General features: G+C 44.4%; 1 protein-coding gene across 4 annotated transcripts in view; it reads left to right on the top strand.

Moving 5' to 3' along the window:
* The window catches only part of WHAMM (WASP homolog associated with actin, golgi membranes and microtubules), a 95,944-nt gene extending 86,513 nt beyond the window's left edge, over positions 1-9,431 (top strand). For 3 of the 4 annotated variants that reach the window (XM_074399950.1, XM_039480045.2, XM_039480048.2), the window contains 2 exons: positions 2,623-3,106; positions 5,568-8,354. In XM_074399950.1, coding sequence (XP_074256051.1) covers positions 2,623-3,106; positions 5,568-5,875 — 792 coding nt within the window. In that variant the 3' untranslated portion in view covers positions 5,876-8,354. Of the gene's footprint in view, positions 1-2,622; positions 3,107-5,567; positions 8,355-8,466 lie in introns of those variants that run through there. The other variant, XM_074399951.1, reaches the window with a different exon arrangement.
* The last annotated feature ends 11,112 nt before the right edge of the window (positions 9,432-20,543 follow it).

The raw sequence follows: 20,543 nt of genomic DNA, 5'->3' as shown, positions 1-20,543 counted from the left end.
AAGTTGCACTGAGAGCCAAGATCGTGCCACTGCATTCCAGCCTGGGCAACAAAGCGAGACTCCACTGTCCCAAAAAATAAAACAAAATAAATAGGGGCTTATTTAAGAATATCATTAGCCTTGTGCAGTGGCTCACACCTGTAATCCCAGCACTTTTGGAGGCTGAGGTGGGTGGGTCACCTGAGGTCAAGAGTTTCAGACTAGCCTGGCCAACATGAAGAACCCCATCTCAATTAAAAATACAAAAATTACCTGGGCACAGTGGCATGTACCTGTAATCTCAGCTACTTGGTAGGCTGAGGCAGAAGAATCACTTGAACCCGGGAGGTGGAGGTTGCAGTGAGCTGAGATCACACTGCACTCCACTCCAGCCTGGGTGGTAGAGTGAGACTGTCTCAAAAAGAATTGAATTTATTGACTATATACGTAGACCTGCTCTTATTCCCCAGCCCTTTCACAAAGACCCAAGTTTATTGTAGCTCCGAAAAGGGAAACAACCCACTTTATCCCAGAAAAGATTCTGGAATAGGTATCAGATGCCTTCTGTGTACCAGGCACCATGCTAGGCACTTTACATTCACTCTCACTTAGTTCTTTAAACAGGCTTGTGACATATTTTCATCACCATATTAAAAATAAGTAACCAAGGTTCAGAATGGTTGGTTACACAACTTAGCTCAAGGTTAAACAGCAGGGATTGAAGCCAGGTCTTTCTTACTCCAGAGCCACTACAGGGCTTCTCAGCCTGGGCAACACATCCGAATCCCCTTAGGGAGCTTCTTCTAAGGCCCAGTCCCAAACACAGAAATTCTGATATGACTGCCCTGGATAGGGGCCTGGGTGTGAACTGCAGCAGGAAGACTGAATTGATAGGAACTGCATCAATGCCAGATGAATGTAGAGCCAGTGAGGTAGACAGGAACTGGCTGGTTGTCCTCACCAACAGTTTTGATGAAGAGAATGGAGTCAGTGTGGAGGAAGGGATCTAAGTGTGGCCAGCCTGTCCTCCTCAGCCCTCATTCAGATCAAGGAGTTGTTTGGCAATATAGAAGATTACTTTTCCATGTGTGGGTGATATGAAAATGGGAGGGGCAGCCAGATTTAAGTGACAGAATCAGGCCTCCCAAGCTCCCAATGAAACTGGGTAAGTTCACCTAAAGTTGGGATATATTACTGGTTTTCTAGACCAAAAAAGCCCATATGTAGTATGCACTCGCATGGGGTGATGGGAAAGAGTGAGTTGCTTAAATTTTTGGGAAAAGAATTTGAGAATTAATTCAGTTTCCTCCTTCAGCTTAATGAGCCACTTGTGTGACAGAAGCTCAAAGGCTTTTGGGATGTATGGACAGCAGCATCTTGTGTAGAATAAGGGAGTTCTGTGTTTATACGGAAGTGCCACTTTTTAAGGAAGGGGAACAGAGCCAATTTCAGCACATTTGGAAGGGAAGAAGTAGGAGGGGGAGAAAACTAGAAATAAAATCATGTGATACATGACATCTGGTGAGATCAAGGAAGTTGTTTGACTATCTGAAGGGCTGCGTGAGGTAAAGGATTTAATTTATTGTGGGTGGAAAAACTGCAGTAGAAGGAGAACCTGGTCAGGCGCTGTGGTTCACGCCTGTAATCCCAGCAGTTTGGGAAGCTGAGGCAGGCAGATTGCTGGAGCCCAGGAGTTTGAGACCAGCCTGGGCAACAAAGTGAGACCCTATCTCTGCCAGAAAAATAAAAAGGCAGAACTTAATAGTCCAGAGTCACAGTGGCATGCTGCAGCCAGGATGCCACGGAGGGGATCCTTGGGTGTCAGGGAACCCCAGTATCAGGTACGACCAATGATCAGCTGGAATTTGCATTAATAGGGTCATATTGAATGCATCCTTTGCCAGTTTATTTAATGTAGGTTTTTGAGATATATTCATGTTAATATGTATAGGCCTAGTTCATGTTAATGAGTCCATACTGTTAACATTTTGTTTTGTCGGCTAATCAGTGCCTTCTTTAGGGCCCTGCTCTCAAGATTAGCTCTTTGTAGGGCTAGGTTTTTTTTAATCAAATGAATACCTGAAAGACCAGAACTTTTTAAATTTATATTTTTTAAATTATGAAATTGACTCTAAGCCTAAAAGAGAAAAGAAATATCCACAGGCTCTGTTATAGCTGCCGCTTGGGTGTCCACTCTGCTGGCACTTTTCATAGAGCTTTTCTCATTTATAATCGTAATACATATATTTTATATCTGGTTTTCACTGAACGCTATCTGACTTTTTCAGATGTTTCAAGTTTTGTACTATTTATGACTTTTTGTGGGTACTTAACATTTTGGATAGATTTGCCACAATTTTTTAAAAAATTGATGACTATTTTCCTCTATATGTATGCTTTTGTATCTTCATTTTACTATAGAGAAGGTAATAACCTGATCAAAGGATATAAATACTTATCCTTTAATCCATGAAAAATGGATTCAGTAGCAAGGATGGCTGTACAAACAAGAGGCAACTACTTTGTGAATTAGACCATCCACGCATAGAAACGCATTTGTTTATAAATTTATTTCTAGAAAGTTTAAGCATTTTGATGGTTTGCACTTGTGGCAGATTCCTCACCATGGTTTTTCATTTTCAGAAGCACCTGGGTCAATCTGTCCGAAACACCTCTGTCTCAGAACCTGTGGCTCCAAACCTGCCAGGTGGCCTTTCCCAGCAGACGTGCTTGCCAGCTTCCCAGATGGTGTCAGTAATTCATCCATCCTCTAGGAAAACTAGAGGTTTTCCTCTGTCGGAAGCTAGTAACGTGAAAGCCCCCAAGTGTCAAGACTGTCGTGAAAATACCTCTGTCCAGATTTTTGTTCCAGTTAGTGAGCAAACACATTCCAAATCCAGTGAGGAATTGCCACTGCCACCTCCTCCACCTCCACCACCACCACCTCCACCTCCACCTCCACCACCAGGACCACCTCCTCTGCCTGCTCTGTCCTCATCCTCTGAAGCTGCAACTCATCAGAACCTAGGCTTCAGGGCTCCAGTGAAAGATGACCAGCCACTTCCTTTAGTGTGTGAATCACCTGCTGAGAGACTACGTGACTCCTTAGGACATTTCCCATGTCCAGGTAATCCACTGGAATTCTGTCCCTGCTCCCCATGGGTTGTTAAGCTGTTGAAGCATTCTAGCTTCAGAAGCCATCATCTTCAAATTGAAATCATTTTTAGAATTCTCTCTAGTCTTAAAATGTTCCAGTATTTGCTGCCTTGAGTATCATTATTCTTTCATCACAAAGTATAGTATAGCCTAAATCTGGTTTCATAAATGTTAATTCAGTTTGAAGAAACCATCTCTATACCTTTAATGATCGCATGACATGAGGTTGTTAGCCAAGTATCAACCTATTTGAAGTTTTCTTAAAACTTCAGTATGTATTTAATGTCTGCCATTGGAATATTTTCAATACTGTTTTAAATTATGCTTACTGTTGCATCTGAGTCCTTTACAGAATCCAGTTGTTGTATTTTAAGCAGAATACTGGTTGCAAATTACTGTAGAGGCATATTAGCCAGATGTAGAAGGCTGTTCTTGCAGACTGACTAGCAGACTGAGGACCCTTACTGTTGGAAATCTTTCTAAAGTGTAATGGATCAGAAAGAAAAAGTGGGCCACTTGTCTTGGCAAGCGTAGTTCACTGAATACTCTTGACTGTTTCTTTAATACGGCTATAGTTCTCACTCAGAATTTGAATTATGGCTTTAGACATTGAGTATTGAGGAGAATGGCCTAAATCTGACGAGACTTGGAGCCTACTGCTTTGTGGTTGTGTGTGTGTACGTGTGTGTGTGTGTTTTAGATAAATTCTAGCAAAATTTGTTAATTTGTTTTTAAAAGTATGCTTGAGCACCTTCATCTATACTGTGCAAGGTTACTGTAATAGTTGATATGAATAACAGTTCCCAGTTGTGATTCTGGTTAGTTGATCAGTTTGGCTGTTCTAAGTTCAGAGCTTCCACTGTGCCTAGAACCAGGTACAAATGAAAATGTCCAAATAAGCCGGGTGCGGTGGCTCAAGCCTGTAATCCCAGCACTTTGGGAGGCTGAGGTGGGTGGATCACGAGGTCGAGAGATCGAGACCATCCTGGTCAACATGGTGAAACCCCGTCTCTACTAAAAATACGAAACATTAGCTGGGCATGGTGGCACGTGCCTGTAATCCCAGCTACTCAGGAGGCTGAGGCAGGAGAATTGCCTGAACCCAGGAGGCGGAGGTTGTGGTGAGCCGAGATCGTGCCATTGCACTCCAGCCTGGGTAACAAGTGTGAAACTCCGTCTCAAAAAAAAAAAAAAAGAAAATGTCCAAATATTAGGTGGAGACCCAATGGCCTGTTTCCATGGGGTTTGCAACAACTGTCCCATGTATGAAAAGTAAGAGTTCGCATGCCTGTGTCTAGATCAGACTTCGGAAGTGGGCAGATCTTTGTGGGGTGCCACATTGCCAGCCCAGGTTTAATGCACATGGTTTTGGGAAGACCTATTCAACTCAAACACTGCTAATTCACAGGAAACAATAAGAAAGTGTGAATTTGCACCACAGAATGCCCTTGATTGTGAAACCTGCCTCATTACTCCCAGAAGGAAATTGTAATATGAATTTACAGCTTTAAAACCAAAGCAGAATAGCCTTTTGTTAGCCATAGCATGGCCTTTCAGTCCTGAACTAGAAACCATTATTAATCCTGAAGCTTTACCTGGCAGATCTCTAAATTAGTGGCCTCAATCAGGCCTGTCTCCAGCAGCTGATAAAAGATTTTACCCTCTCAGGGGTCTCCAAGTGCCAGAGTGAAAAATAGCTTCTTCTCACCAATGCCTTGAAGCTCTGATCTAATTTGTGTTTTGACAGCATTTCATATCCTCAAAAATAAAGTATGTAAGCCACCTCAGGGTAATGTAGGTGGAATTAAACACATTATATACGGAAAAATGTGCCAGCGCTACCCCTCCTGGTTCATTGAGTTGCCGGTTAAAGTTTTATTTTAAGCCTTTTCATGTGTAGAAACCTACTCACTTCATTGTCATAGAATGAGTCATCACTTACTAATATCCAAGACTGAAGTTAAATTGAGCAGCATAATTTTTTTTTTTAAAGATTTATTTTAGTTGGACAGGATAATGAAGGAGATACAGCTTCAGAGGTATCCAGGTCATGCACACTGGGTAAGACTGTTCCACCCCAGGCATCCATAACTGTCTTCAGGATGGGAGGGACAGATCACATTTGTCTTAAAAAAGTCATTCTAACAAAAGGTATACATGCCTATGCTTCTCAGTTGCTATGGATTTGAAGAAGTTAGTTAGCAGAAAAGAAGTGGTTAAGCTGAAACATGAGCTATTCAGCTATCCTGGATTCAATCAGGGAGCTTATCGTTGATGTGTCTAGCAGGTAATGAAGGCATTTGCTTAATGAAATGATTATTTGTTTAAATCATGCTGTTAACTGATGTGAGATTTAACAATGTTATAGCAATAATGTTCTGGGGAGGGAGCATGTTTTCTTGATGGTACTTGCTCTGCTTACCCAATTTCAGGATCTATGGACGAAGTGTTGGCCTCCTTAAGGCATGACAGAGCCCCCCTCCGGAAGGTCGAAGTGCCGGCAGTGCGCCCTCCCCACGCCTCAGTCAATGAGCACATTCTGGCTGCCATAAGGCAGGGGGTCAAACTGAAGAAAGTTCACCCAGACCTTGGCCCAAACCCCAGCAGCAAACCAACCAACAGCAGACACACCAGTGACCTTGAGAGGAGCATCAAGGCTGCGCTCCAGAGAATCAAGAGGGTGTCTGCTGACTCAGAGGAAGACAGTGATGAGCAGGACCCCGGCCAGTGGGACCGTTAAGCCAAGTTTGACAAAAAGTGGGTGGAGCTAAGGCCTGTTGAAAAGCATGCGAACAGGGTGCTGGTAGATGGGCCACATGACACCTCTGACGATCAGCAGGACATGGGGTGGGACCCTGCAGCTTTTATGTGACATGGTGACTTTTTTTTTTTTTTTTCTTTTTTTTTGAGACGGAGTTTCGCTCTTGTTAGCCAGGCTGGAGTGCAATGACGCGATCTTGGCTCACCGCAACCTCCGCCTCCTGGGTTCAGGCAATTCTCCTGCCTCAGCCTCCTGAAGCTGGGATTGCAGGCACGCGCCACCACGCCCAGCTGATTTTTTGTATTTTTAGTAGAGGCGGGGTTTCACCATGTTGACCAGGATGGTCTCGATCTCCTGACCTCATGATCCACCCGCCTCGGCCTCCCAAAGTGCTGGGATTACAGGCTTGAGCCACCGCGCCCGGCCAACATGGTGACTCTTAAAACTGGGGAGGGGCCAGGTGCCGGTGGTTCACATGTGTAATCCCAGCACTTTGGGAGGGTGAGGCGGCTGGATCACAAGGTCAAGAGATTGAGACCATTCTGGCCAACACGGTGAAACCCTGTCTCTACTAAAAATTTAAAAAATTAGCTGGGTGTGGTGGTGCGCACCTGTAGTCCCAGCTATTTGGGAGGCTGAAGCAGGACAATCGCTTGAACTTGAGAGGCAGAGGTTGCCGGGAGCTGAGATCATGCCACTGCACTCTACCCTGGTGACAGTGTGAGACTGTCTAAAAAAAAAAAAAAAAAAAAAAAAACTGGAGAGGGAAGCAGACTTGAGATTTTGACCCACCAGTCCATATGCGGGATGTCAAGACCTGTCAGAAGTGGCGCTGGCCTAAGAAGGGCACTTATTTCTTACCTTCATTGGTGATCCAGAGTCGTTCCTTGATTCTGAAAGCAGTTTACACTACTCTGGTAAACTGCTTTTAGACTATTAGACTACTGACCGTGGCCTCCTGTGTATATGTAATAGTGATTCCTCAGATTTATAAGTATGAATGTAAATGTTATTTTAGCAATAAGAAAAATTGCTTATATTCAGGAGTTATTTTAAATATTTAAATGAAATTATGTACCAAGTACTACATAAACTCAAAGAACTATTTACAATGTATTAGCATCACTCATGGTGAAATGAAAACATACATTAGCTGCTGTACAAGCAAAGCTTTCTGTACCTGGGTGGGCTTAAAGTTTTTAATAAGGTTTCAGCTAAATGCTTGTTTAAATGAATACTAAGGGTAGAGGAATACTGTTATTTTCCTCAGGAACTGAAGTCTCATGCCGATATATTTTCTCTAATTCTTAAAATCAGAAAAGGGGAAGGGAAGGGACCAATGTAAAGCTATCCATTCATCTCAGACTACAAGCATCCCCACTAACCTTGTCACCCTCACTCTTGTGATGTTAATCCCGGGTTTCCACAGAACAAAAGGAATTCACCTCATTTCCAAAGAGAGTTCTGCTATAGAACAGAAATCTTGGTACTTACCTTTTTTTGTTGTTGTTGTTTTTTTGAGATGGAGTCTCGCTCTGTCACCAGCCTGGAGTACAGTGGTGTGATCTCAGCTCACTGCAATCTCCGCCTCCTGGGTTCAAGCGATTCTCCTGCCTCAACCTCCTGTGTAGCTGGGACTACAGGCGTGTACCGCCAAGCCCAACTAATTTTTGTATTTTTGGTGGAGACGGGGTTTCACCATGTTGGCCAGGATGATCTCAATCTCTTGACCTCGTGATCTGCCTGCCTTAGCTTCCCAAAGTGCGGGGATTACAGGCATGGGCCACTGTGCCTGGCCTTCAGTGTCTTAACTCTCATACAGCAGCCTGAGGGGCCTCAGCCGGCACAGCTGGGAGGGGCATGGGTTCCTTTCAGCAGCTGCCCCTGGGCCTTCCTTCATGGTGTGGCCACTGCCAGGTTGCCCACAGGTCTGTCACGTGTGCTACCTTTTCCGAATGCAAACCCAACTCCTGTATACAAATGAATGTGCCTCACTGTGCTGGCCTGGGCCTAATGGGCCAAGTGCTAACCGTACACTGGCCCCTGGACCTGTCGCTCCCATGTGGTTCCCAGGGGTGTTCCAGTGGGGGCGGCAACCTGCTGATTACTCACTGGCCTCAGGTCCAGATCCCAGAGGCAGGTGCAATGGCTCTGTCCCAGGCTTCCTTCCCCACCACAGACAGGCCAGGCTCAGCATCAGACTCTTCCTAGGCAAAGAATGTGGAATTGAAAAAGTGGCAAAATCAGAACTTTGTGGGACTTTTCTTTTGCCTGTTTTGCAGTTTGGTATTGTTTGCAATTACATATTTATAATTTCAGTATTTTGAGATACCAGCAAGCTTAGTCAGGCTGGAATAATACTCAATTTGGTTTCTAGCGGCTGGCAAAGAAGGGGGCTTTGAAAAAAAGGATCCTTTTCAAAAGAGCATTCTCACAATAAAAGTTCCTGGCCTGATTATGTCTTCTGTGCATCAGCGCTTCTCTTCCTCCTCTGGAACCCCCTCTCTCCTTTCTCCCTTTTCCTACTTCCTCCAGCCAAGCCTTGAAGTAAATCCAGACTTTGGTTTCAGGGAATTTAAAGCCAAGAAAGTGAGGACTACCCAGCTTCGGAGCTCTCCAATCTGGACCCCGAAGCACTGCCAATCTTCACCTCTCCCTGGCTTTCCGGCCCACATGGTAAGGGCAGCCCCTCAGCCTGGCAGGTAAAACCCTCGGAGACCTGGCCACTTTCCCTGGGCAGTCCCTGTCGCTACCACAGGTTTTAGTCCAGCAACACCATGCTGCTTCCTGACTGCCTGCCCACAAAGGGCCTGTTCTCTTAAGCCAAGTGCCTGGAATTCTTCCTCTACCCTCCATGTCCTGGCAATCTCATGCCCATCTTTAGGTCTCAACTCCACAGGTTTTTCCCCCCAGGTCTTCTCCGACCTCTCTCCCCTGTAAAGCCATGTACCTTGTCTTGGAGTCTGGCATTCTGGCCAAAGGAGGACAGGCATCTGCCCCTAGCACAGCCAATCCCTAAGGATTGTCCTGGAGTGAAAAGAAATGAGCTGGACCAATCATACCTGTGTATTCATCTGTTCATCTCTTCCCTCTTCAGAATTTGAACTAGGGAATCAAGCCGGTGGTAATAGTAGCCAGAATGAAGAGGTCATCGGTTAAAGGCCACATGGCATGTAAAACCCACATAGTTGAGTGGATTTATGGGGCAGAGGCTCTCAGACCACAGGGCATGTAAAAGCACATGAGAATGCTTTGGTTTTCTACTGCTGCCATACAAATCACAAAAGTCACTGCTTAAAACACGGATTTCTTGTCTTACAGTTCTGTAGGTCAGAAGTCCAACATCTCACTGGGCTAAAATCAAGGTGTTGACAGGGCTGTGTTCTCTTCGAAAGGCTCTGGGGAGCAGCAGTTTCCTTGCCCTTTCTGGTTTCTAGAGGTTGCCCCAGTTCCTTGGCTTGTGGCCCCCTCCTCCACCTTCAGTGCCAGCAGCATCGTTATCTCTCTGACCCTTCTTCCATCATTACAGCTCTTTCTAACCCAAGAAAAGGTTCTCTGCTGCTGAGAACTTGTGTGATTAGACTGGGCCCAACCAGATGATCCAGGATAATCTCCCTGTCTGAAGGGCCCTTTTGCCAAGTATGGTAACATAGTCACAGGTTCTAGGGATTAGGATGTGGATATCTTTAAGGGCCATTATTCTGTCTAGTATAAGGAGCTTTCTAGCATGAAGATTTCCAGGTCCACAATGCAAGGGTCCTCATCTAGGAAGTCTTCCTGGGATGGGCCAGCAACACAAATAGCTCTGAAGCAGCTAGTCTGCAGATTTTCCTTAGAAAAATGCTACTACAAAAGTCAGAGGACCTGAGTGGGCTGGTGATGCAGCGAAGTAGGCACATTCAGAGCCATGGTGGGATCCTCCTGGGGTCGGCAGTCCTGAAGCCTGGTGTTCATGAGGTCTTCAGAATGGCTTGGGTCATCCTAGGTCTGGAGAAGCAGCGTGAGTGCTGGCCCCTGTCCTCGGCCGCCTGTGAGAGCTCTGTCTTGCGGGGAAGGCTTACAAATCTCCAGTCAGCTGAGTTCCATGAATGCCTGCAACGTAGCAGCTCACCCCCCACTGGAACAGAGCAGATCTGGGGAAAGTCAGTCTTTTCACTATGGTGTTCCCAGGGCCTGGGCATACAGATCACAATAAATATTTGCTAAATGAAAACATGAATGAATAAGAGCTATAAGTATGAAAAGGTGATGGAAGAGGCACAAGTCCCCCTCCCTGGTAGTGGAGGCATACTCAGAAAACCCAAAGCCTAGTGGCCTCAGTCCACACTGCCACTCTTGCTTTGGCTCAGGAGTAGCCCATGAGGACATCAGCCTACTTAGGGAGGTCAAGAACTTCTGAAGTATCTTGTTAAGATACAAAGGACTCCTGAAAGATTTCTGTTGACTTAAAGACAGACACAAATATTTTACTGAACTATGTATTTCTACAGAAACAACTGTTACAACAAAATCGGGTAAAATTCACAAAGGTATACAAGTCTGTAAAGGAAAATATTTTTCCCTTAAATATAAAAAGTTCATTTGCCAAATAACATCAAAAACAAACCAAAAACTGTTAGAAACACAAAAAACAGACAAATACAATAATAGGAGACTAACACACCTTTCTTAGTCTTAATAAATCACATAAATTAAAATTAAAGGTCCATAATATACTTTATAAGGTCAAATGAATGTATCTGATTGAATTTTGTTCCCTTCAGAGAACATATTTTCTTCAGTTTCCTGGGGATATATATTAAAACAAAAAATTTATTAGGTCTCAAGAAAACATCCATCACGATCTCCAAAATACGCAAACTGTACAAACCATACCCTCTTTGACAACAAGGCAATAAAACCAGAAGTCTGTAAGAAAAGCTAAAAACAACAACAAAATAAACTACCTGGAGATTTTAAAGAGTAACTTCAAAAGACTCCAGTAAAAAATAAAGTCAAATCTGAAATTATGAATTATTTATAACTTAGAACACCAAATATAAATTTAAGTGGGATGGATAAAGATATATTCAGAGGAAAAGTCGTACCTTACAATGTTAGTAACCGTGACTTTTATTAAGGAAGAAAAAGTTAAAATGGCATTCAACTTGAGAAGGTGGGAAAATAATAAAAGAAAAAATTATTAAGAACAAAACAAATAATCATGAAATAGTAAAACAGTAAATTAAGATATAAATCTCAGAGATGGTTATTTGAAAAGACTAATGAAACAGACTAACTCTGGAAAAACGAATGAGAACAAAAAGGAAAAGCAAATACAACATGGGAGTGAGGAGCTCCAGGCCGACAAATCTGAAAATCGTAACAGTCACTACTTAGGAAAATTTACTTAATTAGAAACTTTTTTTTGAGAAAGGGTCTTGCTCTGTGTCGCAGGCATGCTCATGGCTCATTGTGGCTTCAGCCTCCTGGGCTCAAGTAATCCTCCTGCTTCAGCCTTCTGAGTAGCTGAGACTACAGGCACATACCACCATGCCTTGCTAGTTTTTAGTAGAGACAGGGTCTCGCTATGTTGCCCAGGCTGATTGTGAACTCCTGGGCTCAAGCGATCCTCCTGCCTCAGCCTCCTGAAGTGCTGGGATTACAAGGCATGAGCCACCACGCTCAGCCGGGAAAATTTAAATTGCCAAAAAATAGGAAGTTTAAAGAAATCAATGAGCATGAAAAAACCAAAAACTTCCTACAAAGGCACTAGGGACAGTTTTATATGTTATAAAAACTTCAAAGAGCAAAATATTCTAAGTATTTAAACGTTTCCAGGGCATAGAAAGAGAGCGCTTCCCAAGTTCTTTTTAATTTTTAAAGAAGTTAACAAACACCAATAAGTGATGAAGACAGCAGAAAAAAATTGTACAACTATTCATCTTATTTAGGTATGAAAAATTTCATAATAGAATGAGCAAACCAAATCCAGAAGAATTTTGCATTTTAAAACTTATTTTTATTATACAAGTAATACATGATCTTTGTAGAAAAATCAGAACATACAGATAAACACAAAAACCTCCTATGGACCAACCAATCATAAATAACCACTGTTAACACTGAAAGGAGATGTATATTAAAAGAATGCTATACTATGACTATATCAGGCTTTTGTAGAAATGCAGAGATGTCTTAACATTAGCAAATCTATTAAAACGATTCATCTTAAGTCATAATAGAGAAAAACCATTTGATCTTGACAGATGTGAAAAAAGCCATTTAATAAAATCCCAACATCTATTACTAATAATATTTTCATCAAACTAGAAATAGAGGGCATAACCTTAATGTATAATTCAAATATTAAGATTATCTTACACTAAGAGTTAAATTTATAGTTTTGGAGAAACACTCTTCTCACTAAGTAAAAAATATATATAAAAGAATGGAGAATATCAGCACAATTATCTAAGTGTTAATTAACATTGTTCTAAAAGTACTGGTCAATGTGATGAGTTGAGAAAGTGAAGTAAGATTAAAAATATGGGAATAAAATTATCATCGTACCCAGAACTATTACCCAACTGAAAAAGGCAAAAAAATTAACAACAGCAAAACCTTCAAAATAATTCAGTCATTGGCTAGTTACAAGATAAATAACCGATCACCAAGTACAACCACACACTATCTCTTCTGCAGAGGTAAGAATGAGGTAGATTGATGTGTACTGACATAGGAAGATCTATTGCAAAGAGAAAAATGCTAATAGCAGAACTGTTGTCGCCTACGGACTTGGAAAAAACTGATGAATATGCATCAGCTGTTAACCGTTTATCCTGAGGAAAAAGGATTTTAATTATGGGGGACTTTAATTTTCTACATTGTTTTTTTAATAATGTTTACATTTATATAAGTTTTATTTAATGTTTTTAAGTCATAAAAGTGATAGATTTAATTTTCATTTTTAAAAGTGGTGGGATTGTAAATCTCATTTAAAATAGCAATCACTAAAAGATCACTTATACTAGAAAAGTTTGAGAGACATAAAACATTATAAATTTACTGAAATGAAAGTTTAAATATTATAAAGATGTTAGTCCTCTTGTGTAAAACATGTAAATTTTACTCGATCCAATTTCTAATTCTTCTAAACATCACAAAATTATCTCAAATTTCTTTTGGAAGTTTTTTTTTTTTTTTTTTTTTTAAAGACAGTCTTGCTTTGTTGTCCAGGCTGGAGCACAGTGCCATGATCTTGGCTCACTGTAACCTCCGCCTCCTGGGTTCACTGCCTCAGCCTCCCAAGTAGCTGGGTTTACAGGCACCCACTGCCACACCCAGTTTTGTTTGTTTGTTTGTTTGTTTTTTGGTATTTTTAGTAGAGATGGGGTTTTGTCATATTGGCCAGACTGGTCTCGAACTCCTGACCTCAGGTGATCCACTCAACTCAGCCTCCCAAAGTGTTGGGATTACAGGCATGAGCCACCACGCCCAGCATGCACAATATATTGGGCAAGTTTTGAAAAAGTTTAATGGGGATGTTTAGTCCAAAGCTATGGCAATCCAAACAATGTGGTACCAGTGTTAGAATGTGCAGGTAGACAGTGAGCCACAATAAAGTTCACAGCACACTCAAGGCCAGGGTGCTTATCCTGGCACCCAAAAGAAGGGCTTGGTGTATGGTACAGAAAGGATTTCATCTAGAGTACAGAAAGGATAGACTTCCCAATAAACAGTGATGGGGTAATTTAGAAAATATATTCCAGATAGATTAGAGGGTTTATTTTTTTAGAGACAGGGTCTTGCTCTGTTCCCCAGGCTGGAGTGCAATAGCACAATCAAAGCTCACTGTAACCTCAAACGCCTGGACCCAAGTGATCCTCCCACCCTGGCCACCCAAAGTGTTGGGATTTACAGGTATGAGCCACCACGCCCAGCCAGATCAGAGATTTAACTGTTTAGAAAGAAATGATAAAAGTGCAAAAATAAGACAGTGAATATTTATACAATCTTGCATTCAGAATTGAAAAGACCTCACCGGGGATGGTGGCTCATGCCTGTAATCCCAGCACTTTGCGTGGCCAGGGTGTGCGGATTGCCTGAACCTAGGAGTTTGAGATGAGCCCGGGCAACATGGCGAAACCCATCTCTACTAAAAATACAAAAAATTAGCCGGGCGTGGTGGCACACATTTGTAGTCCCAGCTACTTGGGAGGTTGAGACACGAGAATCACTTGAACCTGGGAGGCTCAGGTTGCAGTGAGCCGAGATCGTGCCACTGCACTCCAGCTTGGGGGACAGAGTAGACCTGGTATCAGAGAAAGAAAAAAAAAGGAATTAGAAAGGCCTTCATAAGCATGACAGCTTAAGTAGCAACTATTAAAAAAAAAAAAAAGTAACAAACTTGACTAAGAGGTTTTTAAAATGTCTAAACATTATTTAAAAGCCATACATGCAACTTAAAATTTGATTTTACAATGTTTATGAAATAAGCCTCTTAGAAATCAGTGATACTACTGAACACCTTAGAGGGTCACATTTTAACCAAAAAATTATTATTTTTAGCTCTCTGACCCCAGGGTAACTCCAGTGTTGAAGAGGAAGCAGTACATACTCACGCACTGTGGGTGGGAGTATAATTTGGGACAGTCTTTCTGGAAGGCAATTTGAGGCAACACATATTAAAAGTCCTAAAAATGTGCATACTTTTTTTATCGTTAGGATATGTTATGCTGCAGTTAACCAACTAACCCTGAAATCCCAGTGGCTAACACCTAAGGTTTAGTTTTTATTCACGCTACATGTCCATGCAGGGTGGCAGGTGAGGGTGACATGAAAGGAGAAGGGGGCTGCTCCATGTAGTCCAGGCGTCCCCAAACTGCGGCCCGCGGGCCGCATGCGGCCCCCTGAGGCCATTTATCCGGCCCCCCGCCGCACTTCAGGAAGGGGCACCTTTTTCACTGGTGGTCAGTGAGAGGAGCACAGTATGTGGCGGCCCTCCAACCGTCTGAGGGACAGTGAACTGGCCCCCTGTGTAAAAAGTTTGGGGACACCTGATGTAGTCACTCAGGGATCCAGGCTTGACAGGGGCTCTGTCCCTGGGACATCAGCATTTGCTGGGGCAAGGGAAGACAGACACTGCAGAATTGCCCATGGGCATTTCAGTCTCTGCCTGGAGCTTCATAGGTCACCTCTGCTCACATTTCATTGGCCAGAATTAGTCACAGGACCCTGAATGAGTACAAGGGAGCTGGAGGGTGAAGTCCTATATGCCCCAGAAGGAAAGGAGTCACTGAGAGAGAGGTGCATACTTTTGAGCCAGTAATAACTCCTGAAAATTATCCTAAGTCGATATTCTGCAAAGTTCACAAAGATGTTAAAAGAACTTCATGATGTCCTTGACTACAACAGTAAAAAATTGGAAACGACCTAAGAATTCAAGGTACAACCTACATAGAGGTTAAAAATAATGTCATTACATGTTTACTGATATAGAAATCTATTCACAATATAGCATTAAAAGGGATAAAAGTTATAAAATAGTATGTATGATTATATTCCATGAAAAAGTAATAAAACACATATAGATGCATAGAAAAAAGTGTGAAAAGATAAAAACAGAAATGTTAACAGTGGTTATCGTCAGATGGTGCAATAACAGGTGATTTTCCCCACTCATCTGGAATTTCTTTTTTTAAAAAAACTATATTATTTATGTACCAAAAAAGCATTTAAAAAGGGAAACAAAAAACCATACTCTTGGGAGAGTTCACTTATCTACTCCACTCTTACATTAAACTCTTACATTTGAAGCAAGGAATGTCTTCTTTCCTGTCACATCAGAAGATGCTGCTCTCACAATTATGTAAAGTTGGGACTTTCTATGAAAAGCAGTACAAGAGGGTGAAACAATAACACAGCCCCACAGCTGTGAATCATCTGTCCTGCCCATCACTCACCAAAACACGCACCACTTGGGACTCTGCCATAGTTTGTCAGCTCCTGCCAGGTGCCCTGGGGGTCTCTGGGGTTTGGGAGACCCCTTTGCTGCAAGGCTCTGCAGAGAGTAGGGCACTGTACAATTCCACTTCCAACAGAAGACCGACAAACTCTTCTGGTAAATGGATTCCAGAACACAGAACATCACCACCAGAAACCGTAAAATAAAATCTCCTTCTAGGTATACATACTTTTAATAAAAACTCTTCCTTATTGTTTCTCCCACCTCCCCTTTTGCTGTTCACACACACACACACGCGCATGCCCACACATGCACCCAGTCCTAAGTTCACTAGAACATTTCATCCATCTCAAAATTCTTACCAAAGCCACCTTCCTGCCTGAGTAGTGTTTAAAGGCAAACTAGAAAACCCATATTCTTGAGACAGTTGCATGAAAGAGACATGTAAGTAACACATATTTCTAGACTAGACAGGAATCCCTCTCTATGCCAAAACTCCCACCATCTCCAAAATATATACTGTTTCTTTGGGGAAGCCATGTACTCAGAAATTAGGGTTCTTTTAAACCATGCACATCATTTAAAAATATATATGGACATTGATCCTGCAAGCTTCTAGTTTGCAAGTGCTTCAAAATCTAGTGACAAGGCAATAAAATAATTTAACTTCTAGAAAGATAAATGGAACAAACAATCCACTTCTGGATATCAGCAAAGACCAGCGGCTGGCTCCCTATTTTTTTTTTTTTGAGGTGGAGTCTAGCTGTGTTGCCCAGGCTGGAGTGCAGTGTCACCATCTCAGCTCACTGCAACCTCCGCCTCCCAGGTTCAAGTGATTCTCCTGCCTCAGCCTCCTGAGTAATTGGGATTATAGGCGCTCACTACTGCCCCCAGCTAATTTTTGGATTTTTTTTTTAGTAGAGAAGAGGTTTCACTATGTTGGCCAGGCTGGTCTCAAACTCCTGACCTCATGATCCGCCTGCCTTGACCTTCCAAAGTGCTGGGATTACAAGTGTGAGCCACCGCGCCCGGCCCTGGCTCCCTCCCTGCGAGTGCCTGTGCTAAGTCACATCACGGCTGCCTTCCTCCCAGAGGTGCACCTGGCCACATGTGAGGTCTCATGATAAGGTCCCCAGCACATCCTGTGGTTGGCTCTCATCCAAAATTGTCCCTGGTTTCTATAGAGAAGGAGACTTTTCTAAAGAAAAAGAGCCCTGTTGAAATAGGCAGATCATGGCTGGTGCAATGGCTCACGCCTGTACTTTGGGAGGCTGAGGCAGGTAGATTACCTGAGGTCGGGAGTTCGAGACCAGCCGGACCAACATAGAGAAACTCCGTCTCTACTAAAAATACAAAATTAACTGGGCATTATGATGCACTCCTGTGACCCCAGCTACTTGGGAGGCTGAGGCAGGAGAATCACTTGAACCTGGGAGGCGGAAGTTGAGGTGAGCCGAGATCGCACCACTGCACCCCAGCCTGGGCCACAAGAGCGAAACTCCATCTCAAAAAAACAAAAACAAAAAACAGGCAGATCATGATGGTTCTGGGAGGCACATTCACTGTATAATGCTCCACCCTTTACTTGATGTTTTGCATCAAATGCTGTCCCCAGCAGGCAGGCGCCGCCTGCCCACCACCACCATGAAGACTGTGCTCACGGAGCCCGCAGGCTGGAGACAGTCTTCCTGGGTGTTGATCAGGTCCCATTCACACTGCTTCCACCACTGCGCAAGGCTGCTCCCTCCCTGGAAAGCCAGAAAGGAGTGCATCTCCGGGAAGGGGCAGGCAGTGGACAGGCCGCCCCCAGCTAGAACTCTGTTCTGTTTCCATTCCTGCGATCTCAGGGTCTCCCTCTTGTTTTGCCTCCACTGAAGCCATCAATAAAGACCTTGGGGTGTGCTTGTTTTCTATAGAACTGGCCTCACAGGTATGGACACCACTTTAACCAACTTTCTTGGAAAGATTCCTGCAAAACCAGAATCGTTTCAAAGTGGAACTTTGTTATCGTTTATAACAAACATTCCTAAATGTCATTCTGATTCATACCTTTGTAAACTGTCCTCTGCTGTGGACACATATTAAAATAATTTAATTGCAATGTGCTCTTAACAGGATATAAGAGAATTATTTTCTCTTGGCATTCATGGGTCACCAAAGGGACAAGAGTGGCATGGCTCAAAAGACACTGTGCTAAGGTCCAGGAGACCTGGATGCAAAGTCCACGCTGCTGGTCACTGTGGGGTGACCCTGGGCATGTCACTTTCTCTGTCTCTACTTCTCATCTGCAAAACAAGGGGACAGCCTCTGCTCTGTTCTCTCACCCAATTTAAGTCTAATGTGATGGCAGGCAGGAGAGATGAGACTGAGGAGCCACAGGAATTTGATGTCTTGTGTGGATACTGGTCCTTTTCTTCCAAGGCCTGACCACATTGTCCCAACCTGTCGCTCTGGTGGTTTTACAATCCCCAGGCGGCACTAGGGAGGCTTCCTCGCCACCCCCAGCTTTAAAACGCATCCAGTTGGGTCTTGACTGGAATGACAAGTTATTTTTAAAGATCCTCTTGGTTAAAGGGTTCCAAGTTTTAGTTGACCTCTTTTAGACACCAGGTTTCATGGAGGCAGAACGAAAGCTTATCAAGGTACAGCAGCCAGTCTTGGAAATGCCAAAATCAGGAGACCTCATTTGCAAACTAAAGTGCAGACCTGGCCCTGCACCTTCCAGGAGCACAGGCAGCTGTGGTGGATGCTCATGAGTGAGCAGCTCACATTCCGCCAGCGTCTGGTGTAAGGTTAGGACAACGGTACTGAGACTGCCCAGTCTCAGAAGAAACGCGGGCTGACAACTGAGTAGGGCTGACAACTGCCCAGTCTCAGAATAAACGAGGGCTGACAACTGACAACCGCCCAGTCTCAGAATAAACTAGGTACTGACAACGGCACTCAGACTGCCCAGAATAAACGAGGGCACGTCACACCAGCTCAAGGGGACACTGTCCAGGTTGCTCCAGGGCCATTAATTTATAAAAGAAAGTAAATGAAGAGACACTAAGATCTTTAGAGAAAAGCAGAAGGAATGGGAAGTTCAGTGCTCTGTAAAAGCTGTTCTGCTTCCACAGGCAAGCCCAACTTACCTTTCCCTTTAAAGGGGTCCCTACTATTCTTAGCTCTGGGGCTGCAACAACTGTAGAGCGGGACACACAGCAGGAGGAATCAAGTTCCTCGCCTGCTGCCCCCAGGAGGCTCCCCACACTCCTCAGCGGTTGGTGAGCTGGGATCACGGGTCTCGACTGCACAGCCGCCCACTGTGGAAATGGCTCTTCCAACCTTTTCTGCACCTCCACTTCCGGAGTTTTCTAAAGTCACTGCTAGCAGAATCACGAGTGGCTTTAGTAACTATGCTATGCATATGCCACCTGAGCATGCTCCTGTCAGTCAAGAGGGCTCTTCCTAAATTCTTAAGTCACCTGATACACAGAGACAGAGGTCATCTGAAGACCCGAGTGGGGGGTGTTTGGAACCCAGTGTCCACTGCTCCCAGGCAGCCACACACCCAGCCTGCTGCTGGGTGGACCAGACTGGCTTGAGAATCCCCACCCCGCTGCTGGCCCAGGAGCCTGACTCATAGCCAGCTCTCCTCTCTGGTCTCCTGGTGCAGCCAGTAGGGAGCTGCTACCAACTGTCCTGAGAGCCATCTGGAACTCTGGGGAAAGGGCAGGGCCAGCAGCAGCCTAGGCCGAATCACAAAGAGGTCTGGCCACGCTTTCCACTTCCTGTGTACTCAACCAAAGCTCCCACTCACCCTGCAGGGGCCCCTCTAAAGTGCCTTGGTGCCCCAGGTCCCCGGCCTTCCCTTCTATCCGAATCCCACACTAGACTCTCCTGCTCAGAGAGGCTCTCACTGAGGGGAAGGGAAGGAGAGCAGGAGGACTCATGCATTCAGCTGGGGGCCCAGGGCACCTGCGAGCGGACCCCATCTCCCTCCCTCCTCAGGTTGTTTGCTCATTAATCCAAATTCAGCAGGGAGAAACCGTGTCCACGGGAGAAGGTTTCTAGAGGAAGTAGTTCTCTTAGGTGGTTCTCAAAGGGGTAAGGGGTCACCAAAGCCTCCCCCCTGCCCAAGGCATTTAGGGATCTGTGGGGCCAGGGATTCAGAACACCTTGCCACACACGGGTGACCTCCTAGAGCAGGACGTCAACAGCACCCATGGGCCCGCTGGCCCCACTGAGCAGCTCTATCAGAGAGGGAGTTTTATGGCTGCGGTCCCTTCCCTAGGAGAAGCTGGGAAAGGCGGGAGGCAGAGCTGGGTAGAAACCTCGGTCACGAGGGCTGAGGCTTATTGGCTGAGAGGCTCTCCCTGCGATTGCCTGCGATTCGTTTTCAATTGTCCAGACCCATAAGAGAATCTCACCCTAGATCCCAAGCCCTGGGCAGCCCTTATACCTGGAATCCCCAGGCCACAGCCCCCGTCCCTGGGGGAAAAGGCGATTCGAGGGTCGGAGAGCCCCAGGGCAGAGCATCACGGATGGGCTCCAGGAGACCTCAGACCAGCTCCTGCTGCTTCCCCTTCTCCCTCCCTGCCCCAGGGCCACCCGAGCCCCAGCTTGGGTTTGACCACACAGTGTCACTCATGTCTGATAACCCAGCACAGCAAAGATGGTGCATCATTCAACAGCGTCCCAGCTGTGCTGTGGGGTTCG

The sequence above is a fragment of the Saimiri boliviensis genome, chromosome 5 (genome assembly GCF_048565385.1).
Source record: "Saimiri boliviensis isolate mSaiBol1 chromosome 5, mSaiBol1.pri, whole genome shotgun sequence".
Classification (NCBI taxonomy): Eukaryota; Metazoa; Chordata; class Mammalia; order Primates; family Cebidae; genus Saimiri; species Saimiri boliviensis.
Note: the sequence above shows the minus strand (reverse complement) of the source record. Positions and strands in the feature narration are given on the sequence as shown.